This window comes from Panthera onca, chromosome D4 (genome assembly GCF_046562875.1).
Source record: "Panthera onca isolate mPanOnc1 chromosome D4, mPanOnc1 haplotype 2, whole genome shotgun sequence".
Taxonomy (NCBI): Eukaryota; Metazoa; Chordata; class Mammalia; order Carnivora; family Felidae; genus Panthera; species Panthera onca.
This window is the reverse complement of record NC_138351.1, coordinates 18,549,132-18,570,166: the sequence shown is the minus strand read 5'-3', so window position 1 is coordinate 18,570,166 and position 21,035 is coordinate 18,549,132. Positions and strand designations below refer to the sequence as shown.

The window sequence follows — 21,035 nt, the reverse complement described above, 5'->3', positions numbered from 1 at the left end:
GTAAAGGCAAAATGACAACAGCACACTTGTGGAAGGTATCTGTGGTGGTCACACAAACTGTCCCAGAATTCTAAAATACGTATTGCTTGTTGAAGCAATAGTTAACGACCCTCTGAATCATGATCGTTAGTAACAGACACTTCACATGGAAGCGAAAGCTTCTTAAAAGCGACCTAAGTAGTAATCCAAGAAATAGAATCCGTAATTGAGAACAAATCAGGAACAGGGGGTCACACAGCTCCCAATGCCTTGGAGACAATCCTGGCGAAGCTCAGTGCCGCAGAATCTTCTTTGGGAATGCACCAAGGGAATGCAGTCATGATACAGATGTCAATAAGACGTCTTTGGGACAGACTAAAGCCTACGACTGTCTCTTCAATCCATTCATGAAGGCAAGACTGGGACTGGGGTGGGAAAATTAATCACAGCTGACCCTTGAACAACACAGGGTTGACGTGCACACAGATCCACTCCTAGGTGAATTTTTTCTAAATAAATACAGTACAGGAGCGTAAATGTACCTGCTCTTCCTTAGGATTCTCTTAATAACATTTTTTCCTCTCTAGCTTACGTGGTTGTAAGAAGACAGTATATAATACACATAACACACAAAATTGGTGTTAATCGACTGTGTTAATGGTTAAGACTTCCGGTCAAGTAGTTAAGTGCTGGGGGGAATCAAAAGTTACACATGGATTTTTCACTGTGCGGGGGATGGGAGGGAGGGGTCAGTGTCCCTAATCTCCATGTTGGTCAAGGGTCAGCTGTATCTGAGACTTATTTGGACCCAGGGAATAACGTGGGCCACTCACACCAAAACATAAGGGAATCTAATAAGACAGATAATGAGATGTTCTTAATGAGTCAAAGGAAATACGCCCTCTGAGGGTTAGGAATCTGGAAGTTAAGTGCTGCTTTGTCAGAAACAATCCCATGCCCAAGTGCTAACTTTGTCGGGCCACTACTGTGGTATCTTCCCTCACCCAGAAAATAAGCACGTGCAACCCGTATTTTTTATGATCTACTCAAGCCACGAGTCACAGTGCCTGATGTAAAGAGTATACAGGTTTCACTTGATTCTGCTTCTGCTCTCAGAATAATTATTAAAATTTTGTCTTCAGGGGCGCCTGGGTGGCTCAGTCGGTTGAGCATCCGACTTCGACTCAGGTCACGATCTCACACTCATGGGTTCGAGCCCCACGTCAGGCTCTGCGCTGACAGTTCGGAGCCTGGAGCCTTGCTTCGAATTCGGTCTCCCTCTCTCTCTGCGCCTCCCCCACTCACACTCTGTCTCTCTCTCTCTCTCTCTCTCTCAAAATAAATAAATAATGTTTTTTTAAATTTTGTTTTCAATATTTATTTTTCAGAGACAGAGACAGAGTACAAGGGAGAGAGGGGCAGACAGAGGGAGACACAGAATCCCAAGCAGGCTCCAGGCTCCGAGCTGTCAGCGCAGAGCCTGACGCGGGGCTCGAACTCATCAGCTGTGAGATCATGATCTGAGCCAAAGCCAGACACTCAACTGATTGAGCCACCCATACTTATTGTGCTCTAAGAATTACTAAGTTAAACAGAAGAACTACTTTAAGTATTTAAAAACCAAACTGGGGCGCCTGGGTGGCTCAGTCGGTGAAGCGTCCAACTTGGGCTCAGGTCACGATCTCGCAGTTCGCGAGCTCAAGCCCCGCGTCGGGGCTCTGTGCGGACACCTCGGAGCCTGGAGCCTGCTTGGGATTCTGTGTCTCCCTTTCTCTCTCTGCCCCTCCCCTGCTCACACTCTGTCTCTCAAAAATAAATACACATTTAAAAAACTTTCAGAAGTCGTTGTTAACTATGACTTATTTGGTCATCTGAATGCAGCCAACAGCTCACTAGTTCTACTTGTTTGCAAGTAAAAATTCTAGGATTGAATATGGTTCCCAATGCTTCCCCAAGATGATTTCAACAGATAGCAGACAGACAAAAGCGTCCTCCACCAACACCTGCTGAGGTCCCGTTTTCCTTCGGCCCCCGCCCCGGTGCTCTTCTTGATCTTTCCATACCTGCCTTAGCATGCCTGCTCCCACAGCTGCCATGTAGCCCGAAATCGAATTTGGAGGAAGGACTGGCAAAAGATCCACAGACTGACCTCACAAAACATACTCCATCGGAGTGTCTCCACCATTCTTATTCTGTGCTACTTACCCTGTCCCAGCAAGTTCGATAATTGACAAGGACTGAAAAAGCAAACGTACTCAAAGCGGGGCCAAGAAGGCTTTTGTGAATGGTTAGCGAGTTCGTCCCGTTTTCGTCTTCCTACGTTTTCTTGTGTGATAGGACTTCAGTCCCTCTTCTCCTCCATCTCGACCTCACACATCTTTTCTGCCCCACATCAGGCTTTCTCTATCCTGATTTGCTGTGTATACGATAGATGACTAAGCCCTGTAGGTTAAGAATTTTTTTTTGACGTTCTGTTGACTTCTTAATAAAATAGTGACCATGTGAGATGCAGTTATCAGCGATCGTATTAATTTGACCGCGCGCAAATGAAAATCCATTTTATATGCTTCCCGAGCATACCGAATGCAGTCAACTTCCTTTTATAAAGGAATAGAGAATCCGACATATGATTGTGGAATCAACTATGGGTGACGATAGTGGCGGGCATTTCTGGCGAAATGATAAACACATTTATAACTTGTAACCTACATGTGGGGTCTTTTCACAACATTGTTCATGTTCTAGTACCGGCGTGAGGAGCATCCGGTCAATTCAGGGAACCTAAAATTGACGTTAGCTCGCTTTTCTAAAAGGACATTTGGAATAAACGGTCAAAACTAGAATTAGAACAATATATACGATGGAACACTACCTGGCAATGAGAAAGAATGAAATCATGCCATTTGCAGCAACGTGGATGGAACTGGAAGGTATTATGCTGAGTGAAGCAAGTCAGTCAGAGAAAGACAGATACCCTATGTTTTCACTCAGATGTGGATCTTGAGAAACTTAACAGAAGAAGCAGAAGGGGGAGGGGAAGGGGAAAAAAGAGTTACAAAGAGAGGGAGGGAGGCAAACCACAAGAGACTCTTAAATACAGAGAACAAACTGAGGGTGGATGGGAGGGGTGGGGGAGAGGGGAAAATGGGTGATGGGCATTGAGGAGGGCACCTGCTGGGATGAGCCCTGGGTGTTGTATGGGAGCAATGAGCCACGGGAATCTGCCCCAAAAACCAAGAGCACACTTTACACACTGTATGTTAGCCAATTGGGCAATACATTATATTAACAAAAGAACAATCAATTCTGCAAATTCCGAACTCCCCCAGACTCAAGGTTCCTGACAAAAGGCTACTTTTATATTTACTGTGTGAATACACAAAGGGGAAAAAAAAAAAATGACTTGCTTACCCACCATGTCTGCCAGAATATAAACTCAGTAGAACACGAACGTACTAAAGGCTTGGGAGAATCAATCCCGTCACGGAGCTGTCCATCTTCAGAAGGGCTGATACTGAGGGTTGGTACCCTTCACCCAGCTTCTTACACTTTCTCACCAAAGTGCACCACCCGTGTGACCCTTGGCTCATAACAACAGTATTCCAACACTGAAGATTGCTTTCGCTTTGTTTACTTGTAAAGTATAAGTGAAGAAGAACATCAGTCTTTCATGGAGACAAGGTAGAAGAATACCCAGGAGGCACTAAAACCCAGGTGTGTTTACTAATGGAAATAAATATGCTTCCAGGCAAAGGATTTCATTCCTATTAATTAACCTTTAGATATTCTGTACATTTGGGAACTTCAAAATGAATAATGAAAATGTGGAGCTGAGTAAAAAAAAAAAAAAAAAGTTAGAGAGGGAGGGAGCCAAACCATAAGAGACTCTTAAAAACTGAGAACAATCGGGGCGCCTGGGTGGCTCAGTCGGTTAAAGCGTCCGACTTCAGCTCAGGTCACGATCTCGCGGTCCGCGAGTTCGAGCCCCGCGTCGGGCTCTGGGCTGACGGCTCGGAGCCTGGAGCCTGCTTCCGATTCTGTGTCTCCCTCTCTCTCTGCCCCTGCCCCGTTCATGCTCTGTCTCTCTCTGTCTCAAAAATAAATAAAATGTTAAAAAAAAAAATTAAAAAAGAAAAAACTGAGAACAATCTGAGGGTTGATGGGGGGTGGGAGGGAGGGGAGGGTGGGTGTTGAGGAGGGCACCTACTGGGATGAGCACCCGGTGTCGTATGGAAACCAATTTGACAATAAATTTCATGTTAAAAAAAAGAAAAAAGAAAAAGAAAAGAAATAATGGCGAATAACACGCTATGGATATTACTTAAAGCTGGACACGTCAGATGTTCGTACGTTGACAATTTAAATTCCTCCATCAGGAAACTAAGGAAATGAAGTTTGCAGAGCCAATGAGTGGCAGAATCTGGAACCAGATGGGTCCGTTCCCACCTCGGCTGAAATGCTGATCCCCACTGCCTAGTACTGCCAGTGCATGTTCCTAAAAGTACGCAACTACATGGTTTAGGGAAACCTGGTTAACAGCAGTGGATTGGACAAAACAAAAATACAAAAACACTTTCTCTTCCTGCCCTATCTCATTTGCCAAATCAACAATTTCCAAATAATTGTCTGCTTTTTTAAAAAGTCTATTTATTGGCGGGGGGGGGGAGCCACAGACGGAGAGAGAGAGGGAGAGAGAGAGAGAGAATCCCAGCACCGTCAGTGGGAGGAACCCAATGCAGGGCTTGAACTCACAAACCCAAGAGGTCATGACCTGAGCTGAAATCAAGAGTCGGGCGCTTCACTGACTGGGTCACCCAAGCACCCCAATTGTCTGCTTTTGATGCTCTCTCTGGAGTCAATTCATATTGGTCAGTCCTCCCATTTTTTCTCAGACCTTGTCTTCCGCATCTGACTCACTGAAGCCTCAGCCAACTCGGGTTGTTATTTACTTCTGGTCACTCCCACAGCCTCCAAATTTTGAGCCCTAGTCGAGCTGTTTTCCCAGGGTCCCCAACAACACTGGCGGGGGGGAGGGGCATGCAAATGAGGTCTCTCAATTCCTCACTGCAAGCAGCTAAAAAATATAAATATATGCAAATCTTACACGCTCTCTGAAGTTATCACAATCAATAATTAACATCACCAATTTAGCCATTCTGGGTACTTACACCGTCCCAGCATTCCCATTGTGGGGAGAAAAAGAAGACATACATGAGAAAAGTTTCTACATCTTGGATCATCCCAGGGCAAAGGCAAAATCATGCTCAGGATTGTTTCAGGAGAGACAGGTTTATGAAACGGAGAAGGACATTTTCAATATTAACATTAATTGCCTATTATGAAACTGCCCAGAAAGATACCACACCTTTAAATTGCTATTGAAGGGGTAAAATTCGAAAGATTCCTTTCACAGAGAATAAAACCATTTACTATCAATAGGAATATGAAAGGAATTTATTGAAAACGTTTGGAAAGGCATTTGGAAAGGACAGAAGGATATTCCAGCAATAACGAAAGGTTTAGACTCTTCTCTATGTTAGGTTACAGAATGCCTCACCATGGTGCACTGGTCCCAACTGTCAGCTCAACTCTGACAGAGCAAGCAAGCTGTTCCTGTCTAAAGCCCACCATACAGTTTGAATGTCATAGGCCTCTCCTCCACGAAATAACCACCTTGATCTTTTGTGGAGCAGCCCGTAACATTTCCGAAAGGGAGAAAATCAGCCCTTTACGGTTTCTTCCCATAAACACAATGCCGATTTCAATGAAAGCAAATCACTCTTCTGAAAAAAAAAAAATTACAGCTGATATTAAGCTTCTATAGTTTACAAGATTCTGCAGTGGATACTCTGGGGTCCTTAAAGATGCATCAAAGGGGCCCTTCTGCTGAAGAGAAGACAAGAGGGAGGTCTGAGCACTGTATATGTGAGATCTCCGTCAGTCTTCACGATGACTCCATAAAGTGAGTATTAGCATCGTGTTTTCTTAAGGAAGCAGAAGTTCTGATAACGTAGTAACTTGTTCTGGATCAAAACACTGGAGAGAAACCAAAGAGATTCCAACCCGGGTCTTTGTGACGTCAAGGTCAATACTTTCCAGGGATGAAGACAAAGAGACAATACAGTGAAGTTCAGAATGTGCCAAGTCAGTTTTCCCAGATGATGCTTCCCAGGAGTTTAGAGAAGAGACAGCTCCCTGGGATAGCGTTCACTTCCATGACCATAATTACAGCTACCGTTGACAGAGAGCTGAATGTGCCTACAGGGGCCCATGCGACACGTTTCGCAGGAGCGGGTTCACCCAGCATGGCGGTGAAGAGCACAGGTGTGGAAGAGGACAGACTGAGTCAGAGTCGCACTCATTCTTCTTAATGGCCCGGCTGCCTACTTTGCTAAGACTTAGCGTCCAAAGCTATAACCTGGTGAGGTCCTATGAAGATCATCCTCATGTCTAACCCAAGTGGCTATCAGAATATATAATAATCATGATGTTTGCCGTCTTGAATATGAAGTTTGAGGGTTTCCGTCTTCAAGAGAACGGTAAGCTCAGGTTAAGTGAAAAAAACCTGCTATAAAAAATGTGTAGGCTTCAAAATCATACCATTTGATAGTAACAACTCAGTTCAATTTATCCTTGTTTATTTCCCAGCGACCTTATTTTTAGCCCGGTTACTGCCACGTTTTGCTCAAGAAAATTGCCATTGCCTTTCTTAAATTTATGTTCTGAATCACAGAAATTCAGAATTGGTATGGACCTTAACTTGACCTGAGACGATCCCTGTATGATTTTGTGTTTTCCCTATAAATTGGGACATCCGTACTATACTACTATCCGTACTATACTGGAATGACTTCTGTAATAAGGACCTCATGTCCTCCCCTGTATGTCACCACAAATAGAACAAACGCAAAGAAAAAAAGGATTATTACTGATATCTAGTTAATCCATATATAAAACAGAGTTAGAACGGAATAGTATAAACTCACAGAGTTAAAAATGAATGTCTAAAACTGAAAAAAAAAAAAGTGACAATAAACATTTGACATTTGCACCTATACAAGGCTAGGATAAATGTGTGCTCATTAAATGCATCACAGTTCACAGTAATATAGTAATCTAAATTGCATACTCAGATATCAGATAACTTTGTGAAGATTACAGAATGTGAAACCACATACGTATCTACAAAGACAAACAATCCTTTGTATCCAAAATAGAAAATGGTGTACTGAGTCCACTTGGCAAATCACTTCTTAGCTTTGTTAAAGCTCTAGAGACACAAAGTTCCACCAGGATATAGTTAAATACTAATGGAGGATTTTTTAAAACAAACCCCAGTTAGAGTCAATTTTGATGAAGTGGAACCGATATTAAATAAACTCCCCTGTCTATCTTTGCCTACCCACATATCATTCCAAAGTTCTAGAACATTTGCCAACTAATTTAACAGCAATCTGTCATTTATTAAGATGCAAACTGGTACCACGCCTGCTAAAGCTGGATGTATATCAGATAAAAATATGTTCTTCCCAAGTGGAATCAGTTAATTTTATTATGATTATTATTACTGCGTTTATTATACAAGCTCATTATACCTCTTCTCTCCCCTTCTGGTGAACATATGCCTTTAATTTAAGGGCGGAGCAGTGTGTATACGTGCACATGTGTGTACGTAAAAGACGATGTGTGACTGCAAGGCAACCCTGTGTTTTCGGCAAATATTCCAAATATCTAATCAGGCGTCAAATTGGGTAAATCGCGAAAGAAAATTGATGCTCGGAAGAGGATATATTAATTAAGAGACTTCATAAGAAACTCAACAGCCAGGCATGTGCTAATAGATGTCCATCAAATGTCCTGGTTTCCATCTGGACCCCTGAGAAGACAAGAATGAGGACAGGAGGAAGGTCACGGTTCCAACAGGGAGATTCCGGGCCAATGATCTGGATCTCACCTAATTTTGTTCCCCACCCTTGACATTGGTTCTGTTAGGAATACGCTGGAATGCTTTCATTGATAATCCCAAAGCCTGAAAAGCTCAAAGAAAAATGATCTGGAATTGAGAGGATACTTGTAGATAGTATAGTAAACTAAACTCTATAGCCCATGCTCCTACAATATCCATAATGAGTTACAGGATTTCTCCAGATAAAAGATTAAGGTAACTGCCAAACCAGTGCATGGTAGGCAATGGGGGCTCAAGCGATATTTCTTGAGTAAAATAATAAGGGACGTCCTGGTAATCTGAACATAGGGTTTTCTAATTATGAAAAAAAAAGGGAAAAGATTCAATTCTGATTTTTTTTTTTTCGCTTATTTTCTAAAGGAGATTATTAAATATCCTTGTCAGGAAACCAGGAAAAGTTGTCGATGCACGAGATGCCTGTGTAAAAATTCACCAAAGATGATTAAAGTTTCATAACCCAAATGGGGCAAAAAAAAAAAGATGATTGCAGGGCAACTAGGCTGAACACGAGAAGTTTTGTTATTGCGCGCTGTGCCGTCTGTCCTCACTGCTTACCAGATTCTAGTCCCTGAAGGAACTTGGGGAATTCGCTTGCACTTTATTTAGAACCTTTATTCATCACTCCATGGTGAGCCTCCCAAAGACAAAGGCTGAGTGTTATTCATCTTTCACTACCGCCTCGTCAAGTACCTAGAATATTATAATCACCCAGTGACTGTCTCCCGGATGCAATCGGGAATGAATGAACGAGTAATGAGTCTATCCAAGAAAACTTGAGGCAGTTTAGCTTCTTATTGTCATACCAAACACCAGGTCACTTCTGTCTGAAACACTCTCGATTGCCTCATTCATTTCATAAAATCGTTTTCCTACTTGGAACCGCCTGGGTAGACAGAGCGAAGAGTTTCCCCTGCAGGGGATTTTTGCCAGTCATACGGAGCCAAAGGTTCACCGAGGTAAGTGGAATCCTGTCAGCTTGAATGAGAGTCACTTTGAAATGGTCCTTTCCTTTGACGACCCGTAAGATTTCGATTCTGCAACCCCCGGCAAGATTGTGAGAGACCTCTGTGCCCTGCTAAGAAGCTTAGAATGTTCCCTGTCGGCCATAAGGAGAAGTGATGAGTTTTAAAGACAAGACAAAGGGCAAGATTTACATACAAAACATTCTTCTTTGGCTGCACTATTCCCGCTGAACTGAAAGTTGGAGCTCAAGCTGGGAGGTTGGGCGCTTTGGAAGGACTCTATGGCCCAAGTCCCTCTGGGAGCGGTTGGTTCTAACTGTGAGGACAAGAGGACACATTTCATAGACTTTCAGAAAGGAAGACAGGAGAGAAAGACTTACTGGATGACTAGCCCGGGGAAAAGAAGAAATCACACGTTTTAGGAAGGTACACAGGGTGAATCGTCGTGATGGCAACCAATAAACAAATATACAAATGTTTGTAAAAATGATTCAACCACTCAATTCGCTTCCAGTTCTAATGTTCTGACTCTACAGGTCGAATGGGTTTAGCTGAATTTTTGCAAAGCAAGTTCCAAACTCAAACTGAAAGTGAAGTTAGATTTGACGCCAATTTAAAACGAGTTATGAAGATAAAGCTTTCGCGTGGTTAGAGTTTAGAACACGGAATAAATCAAGTTACATGCATCTCCTTACTGCAGAACTTCTCAGAGCCTTTAATATGCCTTTAAGCTCCCAAAGGGAGCATATAATAAGTGGTGTGTTTCAAGCCTACTTGATAGCAAAATCCTTCACCTACCCCTACCCCACTTTGGGGCATTTTATTAATTAGTGTTTTATGGACTTCAGGAAAGTCCTTCAGACTTCAGGAAATATTCTCTTGGATATTTTGTCCCATTTATTTTGGCCATTCCTTAATAATCTCAAGACTGTATATTTACCTTCTTTAAGGATCATTCAGCAATATGAAATGGATTAAATGCAGAGATTATGGACAATCAAGACTTATTACAGTTTTCTGCATGATTAATTAGTATTTCACTTTTAGTACCCTGGCCTTTTCAGAAGTGATAATGATTAAGACTCGTAACACAATTAGAGATTTTGCTATGTTCCAGAAACTGCTGCATATTTTACACGCATTAATCCCATAATCGTCATGACAGGCCTATAAAGTAACTGCCAGCGTTTAGCTCCATTTTACAGAGGAACAAACTGATCCTGAGAGAGGCAATTCACTTGAACAAGGTAAGAATGTACTGAAACCCACTGGAGAGTCGGAATCTACAGTCTGAGTGCATTAATCACCAGACTATGTCATGCAGTTAATCACTCATTTCCGTATTATAATAAAAAACAATGCAACTGTGATCGTTACATAAATTCATTCAGTATATCAGCAAACCGGCATGGAATTCACCCGTGTATTTATTCACACATTTGGTCACTCCTCACGAAACAGTGTTTTAGGTACTTGGGTTACAGTCGAGAACAAAACATTTCCATCTCGGGGCCTTTACGGGGGAGACAACTCGTCAGCAAGATAAGTAAATACACTAAACAGAAGGAGACAAGGATTCAGAAGGGTTGGAGGGTGTGTATTTTATTGCGGACCAGAAGAAGCAGGCGGGGCCTCCCTGTCAGGACGGATTACATGAGGGTTCAGAGAAGAGCCCTGGGTTTCCCATTAGAAGGTCACTGTGGTCTAGATAAGAACGGCCTCGGTGCAGTGAGGGGTCGGGGTTCTGACGAGTTGCTTCAAGAGACGATGGGAAAAGAGCTCATAGGGGGAAGTATGAACAGTGGTTTCAAAGGGGAAAAGAAATGAGTCAGTAATTGGAAAAATACAAGTAGACTGCCAGAGGGCGTCTCCCCTCTTTCTTCAGAGATAGAATCAACAGTGTGTGGATGGCCGTCACACAGATGAGAGGGAAGTTTTGACGATGAAAGAAAAGAGAATTGATTGAGCCATGCCTGTAGTGGGGTGAGAAGGTAAGGCCTCCGTGAAGAAATGGAGGAGGGAGACTTAACATAGAAGGTGAGAACCTAATTCACCTCGGTAACAGGAGAAAAGCTCAGACATGTGGTCACGGATGATACAAGCAGGTCAGCTGGGCCAAAGAGAGCAGGAAGGACAACTCGTAAAATAATTTATTAGATTTCTTGGAGGCCCACATTCTGACTTGTTTCGCTGTGCCGAAAGTCTATTTTCTGCAAAACCGGGGAGAGTGGTTAGCTACCTTACGAGATTATTGTGAAGATTAAAAGTCGTCATCTGGGGTGCCTGGGCGGCTCAGGTGGTGAAGCGTCTGATTTCGGCTCAGGTCAGGATCTCACCGTCCAGGAATTCGAGGCCCGCGTCGGGCTCTGCGCGGACAGCTCAGAGCCTGGAACCTGCTTTGGATTCTGTGTCTCCCTCTCTCTCTGGCCCTCCTCGCTCATGCTATCTCTCTCTCTCTCTCTCTCTCAAAAATAAATTAAAAAAAATTTTTTTAAGTCATCATCTATTTGGGGGCTCACAAGAGTGACCATACTGTGACAGACTGGCAAATGTTAAGTGTCTTAGTATCATTATTATTATGATGGTTACCACCACACCTCTACAATCTTCTTCATCGTCATCATTAATTGTACACAACCCGAATTATGTACCTTTAATTCTTGCTTTTAATCTTACAGTGCCTTAGCATCACATAAAATGCAATCTCTGGGGAAAAGAGCAAACTGTCGATTGCAATATGGTTTGCTCAACATAGTTTGTCTAATGCAATGCTGGCACATGAATTCTAAAGGCTGTAAATTGAATCGATTCCGATGGTGTTAACGTCTTTGAAAAGAGTGTTACATGCTACTGACCCAAACGCTTATCTTACAGTCAACACATAGGGAGCATTTTTGAAATCCAATATTCGCTACGTTTTTTGATTAGCAAGCAGGAGAAATGGATGCAATCAATATTTGGATTCCCTGGGCCAAACCTATTCCCTTGATACGTAGGCTTCCCCCTCTTGCCGCCCCTCGTCACTTGTCGTGGTTGTCCGCCCCCGCCCCGTCCTACTCATCATCAACTCTTCCCTTCGACCTTCGGCTCTTACCTCCCCACCACTTTCCCACACAGCACTTTCCCACACTTTCCCTACAGAGCAGCGAGCTTTTACAATTGTGTATCCCCGCAGGCCACTACTCTGCTGAAAACCTCTAATGGTTTTCTGTAATGGAATAGAATGCAAACACCCTCCGTGGTTTAGAAAGCCCTGCTGAGCTGGCCCCTGCCTACCTCTCCAAGCCACCTTCTACTGCCTACTTTCTGTCCACACTGCTCGCAGCACCCAAATTAGCATCTTGTTCCGTGAACACACCTGATTATTCTCCCCTCGGGGTGCTTTGCCCTTGCTGTTCCTTCTGCAGAGAACATTCCTTCCACATGACCGGCATCGTGTCAATACTGTCCTCATTTATGTATCATCTCCTCACAGAGTACTCCCTATCCTTCTTAACCACAGCGGTTCTGTCCTTCCCTCTTTCCTGTTCATCTCATTTATAACACTTATCTTTAACTCGTAGTCTTGATGGTTTCTAGGTTTGTTTCCTGTCTAATGACTAGAATGTAGAGACTTGTCTGTATTGCGTACAAAACTTAGAGGTCTCCTTCACCGCTTTACCCACATTGACTACAAAGTGGGAGTACGCTAAGTTTGATAGAAAGAACAAATACATTTCAGTTCCCCTATTTTTGTAGATGATCCAGTGAAAACTCTAGTGGGCCAGAATGACTTTAAGCTGTCACATAGGTTTTTGACCTCTCTACCTGAGGGAACTGTTGTAGTAATCATTTATTCCTTCATTCCTTACATCACTCAGTCGATAAATCACTTATTTATTTCTCAGTCGCACTTTATAATCTAACTTTGTATACGTTTCAGGCAATCATTTTGTATATATTTGACCACGTACATTATGTATAAAAAGAACACAACTTAGAATAATCTCAAAGAACGTGAGATGTACTGTGCTGTTTGATGCCTGATGACAAAGAGATTTCTTTCCCCTGGAAGACTCCTGTACTGCTTTAAAAATGTTAAACTATATATCCCCAGATATTCGGAGAAACAGCTCTTGGGAAAAGATAAATTAAATTCAAGACTACAAACACAGATACGTAAAACAGATCTGTGTATCAAGAAGTTGTCTTGATGAAACGGAAGATGTGCCCCTAAGGGCAAATGAAACTGAAGGTGAGGACAGACATAGGAAGGACAAAATATGGGCATGTAAGAACTCAGGAAGTCTATGAGTTTCTACTGTATTGTTTTTAATCCACCACTATAGGTAAACTCAATGGAATCATCTAGAATTCTGCGGTGTGGAAATGGTAGAGAAGGATGGGGGATCAAAGAGAAATATTAAGTTTTTTGGAAGGACATGATCTCTTTTCTGAAAAACGAAGTATGCATACATACGTGTATAAAATGTATTTCTTGAGCACCTATTATGTTTCAGATATTGTGCCGATTGCTTTATATGCATTATCGTCTCATTTAACACTCGTAACATCTCTGTAAGTCAGTACTATTAGTCCCTTACTTTAGAAGAGGAAATGGAGAACAGAGGTAATTTGATCTATATCAGGTCAGAGAGCAGTAAATGACGGATTCTGGACTCAACCCTGGATAAGTCCAAAGCCCATGTGTATTAAACGCTAAAAACCCTATCCTGTTGATCTAATCACATTTAAATGGGTCACTGCTGCTTTTCCATAATTGAATGTGCCAGGATAGGAGCCAGAGAATAATCTGTTGCTTTTAAGAGTGATTTCTTTTGTTATTACCTTAACTCTAAAAGTAAACGGGTCATTTTAAAGCTAACCCTACTTTTTTTTTTTTTTTTTGAAAGATTGAAACCTTGAAGGATCTTCAGTGAAATGTTGAATAAATTACGGTATGTCCATATTCTAAACGTTTTTGAAACATTAAAATAAATGAGTTCTATCCTTTTGCATTGCCGTGGAAGAATGCCCACTACACCCTGTTAGGTGAAATTAGCAACATGCAGAGGCATGTGACCCGTCTGCTGTGTGAATGCATACACAAGTATAGAAAGGTGTAGTTCATACTCAACGATGGTTATCTAGTTGGGTGGGAAATCTGTTTTCAATTTCAACTTTACAGTATGACTTATTATAATAAGCAAAGGTTGGGGCGCCTAGGTGGCTCCGACGGTTGAGCGTCCGACTTCGGCTCAGGTCATGATCTCGCTGCTTGTGGGTTCGAGCCCCGCGTCGGGCTCTGTGCTGACAGCTCGGAGCCTGGAGCCGGCTTCGGATTCTATGTCCCCCTCTCTCTCTGCCCCTGTCCTACTCGCATTCTGTCTCTGTCCCTCTCAAAAACAAATAAACATTAAAAAATAAATAAATAAAGCATAGGTTAATTTCGTACTTAATAGTGAATACAGAGTAATTTTCAGAAATAGGATTTGTTTCTGGGGCACCTGGGTGGCTCAGTCGGTGAAGCCTCCGACTTCGGCTCAGGTCATGATCTCACGGTCCGTGAGTTCGAGCCCCGCGTCGGGCTCTGGGCTGACAGCTCAGAGCCTGGAGGCTGTGTCTCCCTCTCTCTCTGTGTCTCCCTCTCTCTCTGACCCTCCCCCGTTCATGCTCTGTCTCTGTCTCAAAAATAAGTAAACATTAAAAAAAAAATTAAAAAAAATAGGATTTGTTTCTAAATATAATCTTCCTATAAGTTTGAATAACTTCCTCAGAGGATCTTCTTTCTTATCTTAATCCTTTCCTCCTTCGACCGTATGTTTAATCTGCTTTACACACTGAACTTCCCGTTAAGATTTCCACTGAAAGATTCCCTAGAGAAAATAAATTTGAAAACCACTGGTCCATATCACCTGATTCAGTGGCCACTATTGAATATGGGGCATTCTCTGTCTGTATGTACAGTCATGAGATTATTCATTACTAGTTACTAACATAAGGATATTGAGAAATTCCAGCCTACTCTTTATTATAGCAAAAGCCATACACATACAACTTGAAAATTAAAGACAAACTAGGCTTGATTTATTAACTTGAATGACCATTCAATCGATGGCACAGAGAGATGGTACACTAATCTGTAGCCCAGGGCTTTGGTCATGGAATCCCCAGTTTACTTAGAGTACATTCATTGGTGTTCAGATACCTTGAAAGGAAAATTCTAGGCAACGATTTAAAACCCTGTTCTATGACTTTAGAGGGCTCTAAAGTATCTAAACATTGACAGAATTAGAAAGTATGTCTTAACCATGCCTGAACGAGCCTTCAGTGAGGAAGTACATCCTGAACAAGTGCATAAGCGTTTCCTTTCAGTCTATTTCACAATGACCAGGAGACAGCTTAGCTCACGGTCTTGTGATCAAACCCTAACACCAGTCCCACAAAGGTGGAAGAAGCATTATTGTTTGTACTTCAGCCGCAACATGACATTGACCAACGGCATGCATCCCACTGCTCCAAATCTGGGCCAAATATACATCCATCCTGCGGTTGGCACAATTCGTAGTAAATTCAATGACATTCAACCAACGTTCACGGAGTACTCGCTAGAGCTCCATGTACCCTCTGGGTTTTTCAAAGCCCCTAAGGATAGGTAGAGCACAACTCTGCTATCTAGGGACATACAGTTCCACGAGGAAAATACAGGCAAGAATATCTCTGATATAAAGCACACTGTGATAACGACGATATGTAACACCAGTAAGAAGGCGAAGTTTAGCAGGTGCCGGGTAGGGATTGCTTGCACTTAGTTCTAGTCTGGGCAGTGAGCAGACTTCAGGAGACAGGCAGCATTTTCACTGAGGCTTGACAGTGGAACAGAATCAGCTGTATAGGAAGAGGACCTAGGGATGAGGCGGGGATGCGCAGGGGATGTGATAAAGGACAGGAAGAACGGAATCCGCTTACGTTTCAAAAAGCAAAAAGAGATGGTGGAGGAAAGGAAGGGTGGGCCCAGATCATGATTAAAACGTATGCTTTCAGTCACCCAAAGCTGCATTCACGAGTAAGACACAGAAGGGAGTGGCCTCTGACGGAATGCTCCTTCTTCCATGGTTAGAAGTATACAGCAACCTTATTTTTACTGAATTAATTAAAATAAGATAGGGCTTTTTCAGATCTGTAATTTGAAGAAAACAGTTTATTAGGTTACGTGGTCAGTTTTTGCAGAGGAGGAACGGTGAGTGGATTTTTTCGTGAAATCAAGGAAAATGATGATGGGTTGAGCTGCCTGGTTAGGGAACTTGGGAGGCAGCATAAAAATATTATTGTCCTGGGACAGCAGTGGAGCTAAGGGGGTAAGAAAGGGGGAGGCCCGGAGGGGCACTGCTGGTGACCCGGGGCACCGACTGGAGAGACGGAATATCTTCACATCTCCATCTCGCAGTGCTGAGCATTTATTTCTCCAAATGCAAGATTAACGTGTATCAATGACTAGATTTTTCTCTGAGCAAATCTAAGCATCCAAATACACCTCTGTTCTTGTCAGGGGAAACTCTCTAGCTCTTAGCCCGTTTTCAGAATGGATGCAACACACGGTTCCAAAGCTAAACGTGCCTCCTTCCCGGCTCAGCTCTGAGCTCCATTCATTCCTCTAGACTGAAGGACTGGAACCCACGGGTGGGTTCACAGGAGAATCATCACCGATTGACCGAGCGTGAGCTTTTAAACCTACCATTCTAACGCCGTTTTCAAAGGCTTGCCGGGTGAGTGGAGCCGGTCCGTCCACGGTCTTGCCATCATCATCCGGGCCCCAGCTGGCACTGTAGATATGCACGTGCTGGGGATTGAAGCTAACCGATTTCGCTTCAACCATGTCTGTGACATCTCCATCCAGCATCCGAACCCCTTCCAGACAGAAGGGAATTAGCTTGAATAGAGGCTTCGCTATATAACACCCGAACAGCCCAAAACATACTCCAATTCCAGCATTTGAGGGGCAAAGAATACACTTAATCAACAGTTACGTGAGCACATCCTCTCCCCCTCTCCCCCCAAAAAGGATAACGTAGACTCTTCTGAAGCTTTCTTGGAGAGAAAGTAAATTATGTTGTACACGATGGAGGAAAACTTCTTTCAAATCTTTTTTATCCGTTATTCTCTCTTTTAACGTTCCCACAATTTCTCCCTTCCCTTTACCCCTGTCTTCAGAGAGTACTTGACAGAGAGAACCCCAGGGCAATCCATCTTCCCTAAATTTCTCTTCATTAGGTAACTTGGGTTCATAGTTGGTATAAAGCATTCTGACCTCAGCGAGCTCACCAAATTTGGAAAGCGGCCAAGTTAGGTGGGTCTAATTTCCTCCATATTTAATATTATCTCCTAATCTGTAAGACTGATGTGAACTTAATATATTCTTTCTTTGCCAAGTTATTTATGAGTCAAATAATAAATGAGAATGCTCTTGGAGCATGGAACGCATCAAATAATTCTCAAAGGGTTTTAATAATGTTTAGTCATTAATCTTCATTTAAGTATAGTCCTGCCCGACAGACAGGAATTTATTATTAACCTTAATAGGCAAAAATAAACAGAGATATGCAAAAATAAATTACAGGTCAAACGTCAGGCTTTCCTTCTTTCCTTTTATTTTTAAGACTTGAAACATCAGAACATCTAATTATTAAGTAAACCTCTCCCTCCTTCAGCTTCAGCTAAATACCATCACTGAGAGACCGTAGTATTTTACAATCCCATCTTTATGGTCCAAATTCACTCCTTTGAAAAACCTTGTTATCCAGTAGGATTTCAAGTTTTTATGGCTACCAACACATTTTTATTATAAAACTGCAAAGCAGGCTAGCTTTAATGCTATGTGGTTTGAGGTGGACTTCTGGTAGAAAATAAACCTATTTTTGAAAAAATACTGTACCTTCTTTGTGCTTTAAAGAATGATTTAACCGTTAACTCTAAAATTTACAAACATAAAAAAATAGAATGACAATGAGCATTGATATCAACAATACTCAAGAACTGTTAACATTGTGCCTGATTTGCATCGGAACCTTTTTATGCCATGTGACAGATAGGTCACTATACCCTTTTATATAGTGACCTGTCATGTGGCGTAAAAAGGTTCCGCTGAAAATCATACATATCATACACACACACACACACCATATATAATTTTTTTTTTTTACAAAGAACAATAGAAATAAACACTCAGGACACATTAAATATCCCCAAAGCATCCCTAAAGACATTGCACTTGATTGTTCCATCTCTTGGCTGTCTTTTCTGCTAGACTTTTGGATTTTTAAAGACGTATATAACAGGTGACACGGAGAACAAAGGTTGTAAAACAAGTCACTTTAAAAATTATGAAATGGAAACTGCACTCAGAAGGCATGTCGACACTGTGTTTTGTGGGAGTAGAAAGCCTGGCTTTCTGCATATACTAGGTCCTAAGTAGCCACTGGTTTGCTTTAATTTGACATGAATATTCAAAATTCATCTGCACGGTTTTTACTAAAAAAAGACGGGCTACTTCATATTCTTTGATTTTTACTTCTTGCCATTTCAAAGCATAAAATGGAGCTACAGTTGACCATTGAACAACTCAGAGTTAGATGTGCTAGCCCTTCCCCACCGCCGTGCAGTCGAAAACCCACGTACAACTCTGACTCCCCCAAAACTTAACTCCTCTTGGCTGGAAGCCTTACCTCTAACATAAACCATCGATGAACATGTATTTTGTATGATATAGGTATTATATATTGATTGTATTCTTACAATAAAATAAGTTAGAGCAAAGCAAAGGTTATGAAGGAAATCTTATGGAAGAGATAATGCATTTCCCGTACTGGACTGTATTTATTGAAAAAACTCTGCATATAAGTGGACCCGCACAGTTCGAACCTGTGTTGTTTAAGGATCAACTGTATTTTATTGGGACAAAGAGGTCTGAAAGAAACACTGGACTATATAACTTCCCGGAGCAGGAGTATCTCTACACAATACCTGTGTTCAGGTTCTAGGTTACACAACTGATGGCAGGTCCATGAAAAAAAAAAAACATGCCGGATGAAATCCTATCGAGAGGGTAAATATACTAGTTTTCTGACCGAAAGTTAACAAATGGGAATTTTGCTTCCTCAAGTTTAAAGATGAGAGGCTGCTTTTTCTTTATCTGATGGCAAGCCTCCATGCTTTGGGTGTGGGGGTTAAATTTCTGCTTCAGTATGTTCTTGTTCTGGGGATGACAGAGCATTTGTGAGTCATTGCCAGACATTCATTTCCTCGCGGAAGCCCCGTGCACTAGGTCGGCCGCTTATCTGCGAGTTCACACCTTCGTTCCCTGAAGGTCAGCGAGTGCTGGGTTAGCACTAGAAAGCAATGACGGGGACACGGGTGTGTGTCAGTGTACGTGAGGGACTGTGTGTATCTGGGACGTCACGAAGGGCTGATGAGGCAGCCGCCGTAGCCACTTGATTCTCTGAGACTATCGGGTGTCCAGCAACCTCATCACTCTTCAGGGGAAATTTCTGTCTCTCTTCTTCAGCTCCTTTGTGAACCTTCCCCTTGACACACAGCAGATGCTCTCAGAGTACAGCTAATTCCTGGCTAACAGGCTGCCATACTCTAAGAATTCAGTGTGAAATAAAGGAGAGAAAGGGCAAATGTACTGAGCACTGACATTCAAGCAGTGTCAGAAAACCTTTCCTTAGCACTGTTACCATAGACCCCAAACATTTCATGTTACAAGACCTCTACACTTACTCTAGAAAGGACTGTTATCTTTATTTTTTTAGATCCAATTCTATTTACCACTTGACAACAAAGAGTGTACCGGAAACAAAGATGTCGGTCTAGTAACCGGGAACTTCATTCATCTGTGACATCGGTTAGGAACCCCCCCCCCCCCCCCCCCCCCGGGGGACACTTTTAGAGCCACTAGCATTTCTAGTCTCTCTCATAATGTGTTCTTCCCATTGGTGTATGACTGAGGCACTAGGCTACGGCTAACGAATATGCTAACAGTCGGGAAAGTAAGAGTTTGCTTCTATTAATGCCTAGATTTATACTACTTTGGTTGGGCCCTTGGAGTAGGCATCTGTCTATTTGAGTTTGTGCAGGCATGTGTAATGTATACACATAATCTGGAATTATTAACAGTACAGTATCACTACATTATGGGGCTACAAAAGGAGGTTTTACCGCTTGCCAATTTCACTTCAATTACAAGGAACTTTTTGTAAAGCGTAAGGACAAAGAAAAAAAATGGGTTTTCTGTTTTGACGTAACTTCGAAATGTTTCTTTCCCTAGAGATGTGATGGGCTCGTATTTATGTTATCAGTTCTCTCTGACCCAGGCAGCGATTATATAGTTTGGGATAGAGCTGTCAATGACCACCCCCATCTTCATGACTCAACCTTTTTTTTCACGCCTGTTTTAAAGAAAGACATGTCTGTGTTTGTGACACTTTAGGGAGATGGCTTCAAAAGCCTTTAACCGTATTAATAACACATGCTAAGGTGGTCATTTTCGGCAACAGGTGAACACTACTGTGCGCTCAGATCCCCGTCTTGAGCTCACAAAGGGTTCCGTGTCCGCCTAGGTTTGTTTCCCATACCTCCGATCTTGGCATTGAAAGCAATTCCGACTGTGCAGTGAGAGTTGTTTGCTGCGGCTGCCACTTCTCCAGCACAGCGGGTCCCATGCCTGCAGGGAGAACACACACACTTGCTAAAGTACGACGCTCCATCCTTACAGACCCAAAAAACATCACTGCCACCATTCAGGCTTCAAAGTGGTGAAGAACGCAGCAAGCTGTGGATGTTGCTGGAACTTCTGTCTAAATAGCACAGAGCCTGTCCACTGCAAACTTTGAGCATTTCATTATATTCTGTTTGGGATTACAGTAAAACCTTTGGTTTTGAGCATAATTTGTTCCGGAAACATGTTCGTCATCCACAGCACTCGTGTATCAAGGCAAATTTCAAGAACCATCGGCTGAGTTGTGATCATGACATTCGGTGCCATGTACTACTCGTATTGCAAGACATCGCTCATTTATCAAGTTAAACTGTATTAGAAAGGTTCTTGTCTTGCAGAACACTCGCAGAACAAGTTACTCAGAATCCAAGGT

At 42.4% G+C, this 21,035-nt stretch overlaps 1 protein-coding gene across 4 annotated transcripts in view; it reads right to left on the bottom strand.

Moving 5' to 3' along the window:
* Nucleotides 1-21,035, bottom strand: part of PCSK5 (proprotein convertase subtilisin/kexin type 5) — a 450,831-nt gene that overhangs the window by 263,294 nt on the left and 166,502 nt on the right. For all 4 annotated transcript variants that reach the window (XM_078436932.2, XM_078436933.2, XM_078436934.2 and 1 more), the window contains exons 6-7: nt 20,520-20,608; nt 16,622-16,794 (exon numbers count right to left, since the gene is read on the bottom strand). In XM_078436932.2, coding sequence (XP_078293058.2) covers nt 16,622-16,794; nt 20,520-20,608 — 262 coding nt within the window. The remainder of the gene's footprint in view (nt 1-16,621; nt 16,795-20,519; nt 20,609-21,035) is intronic.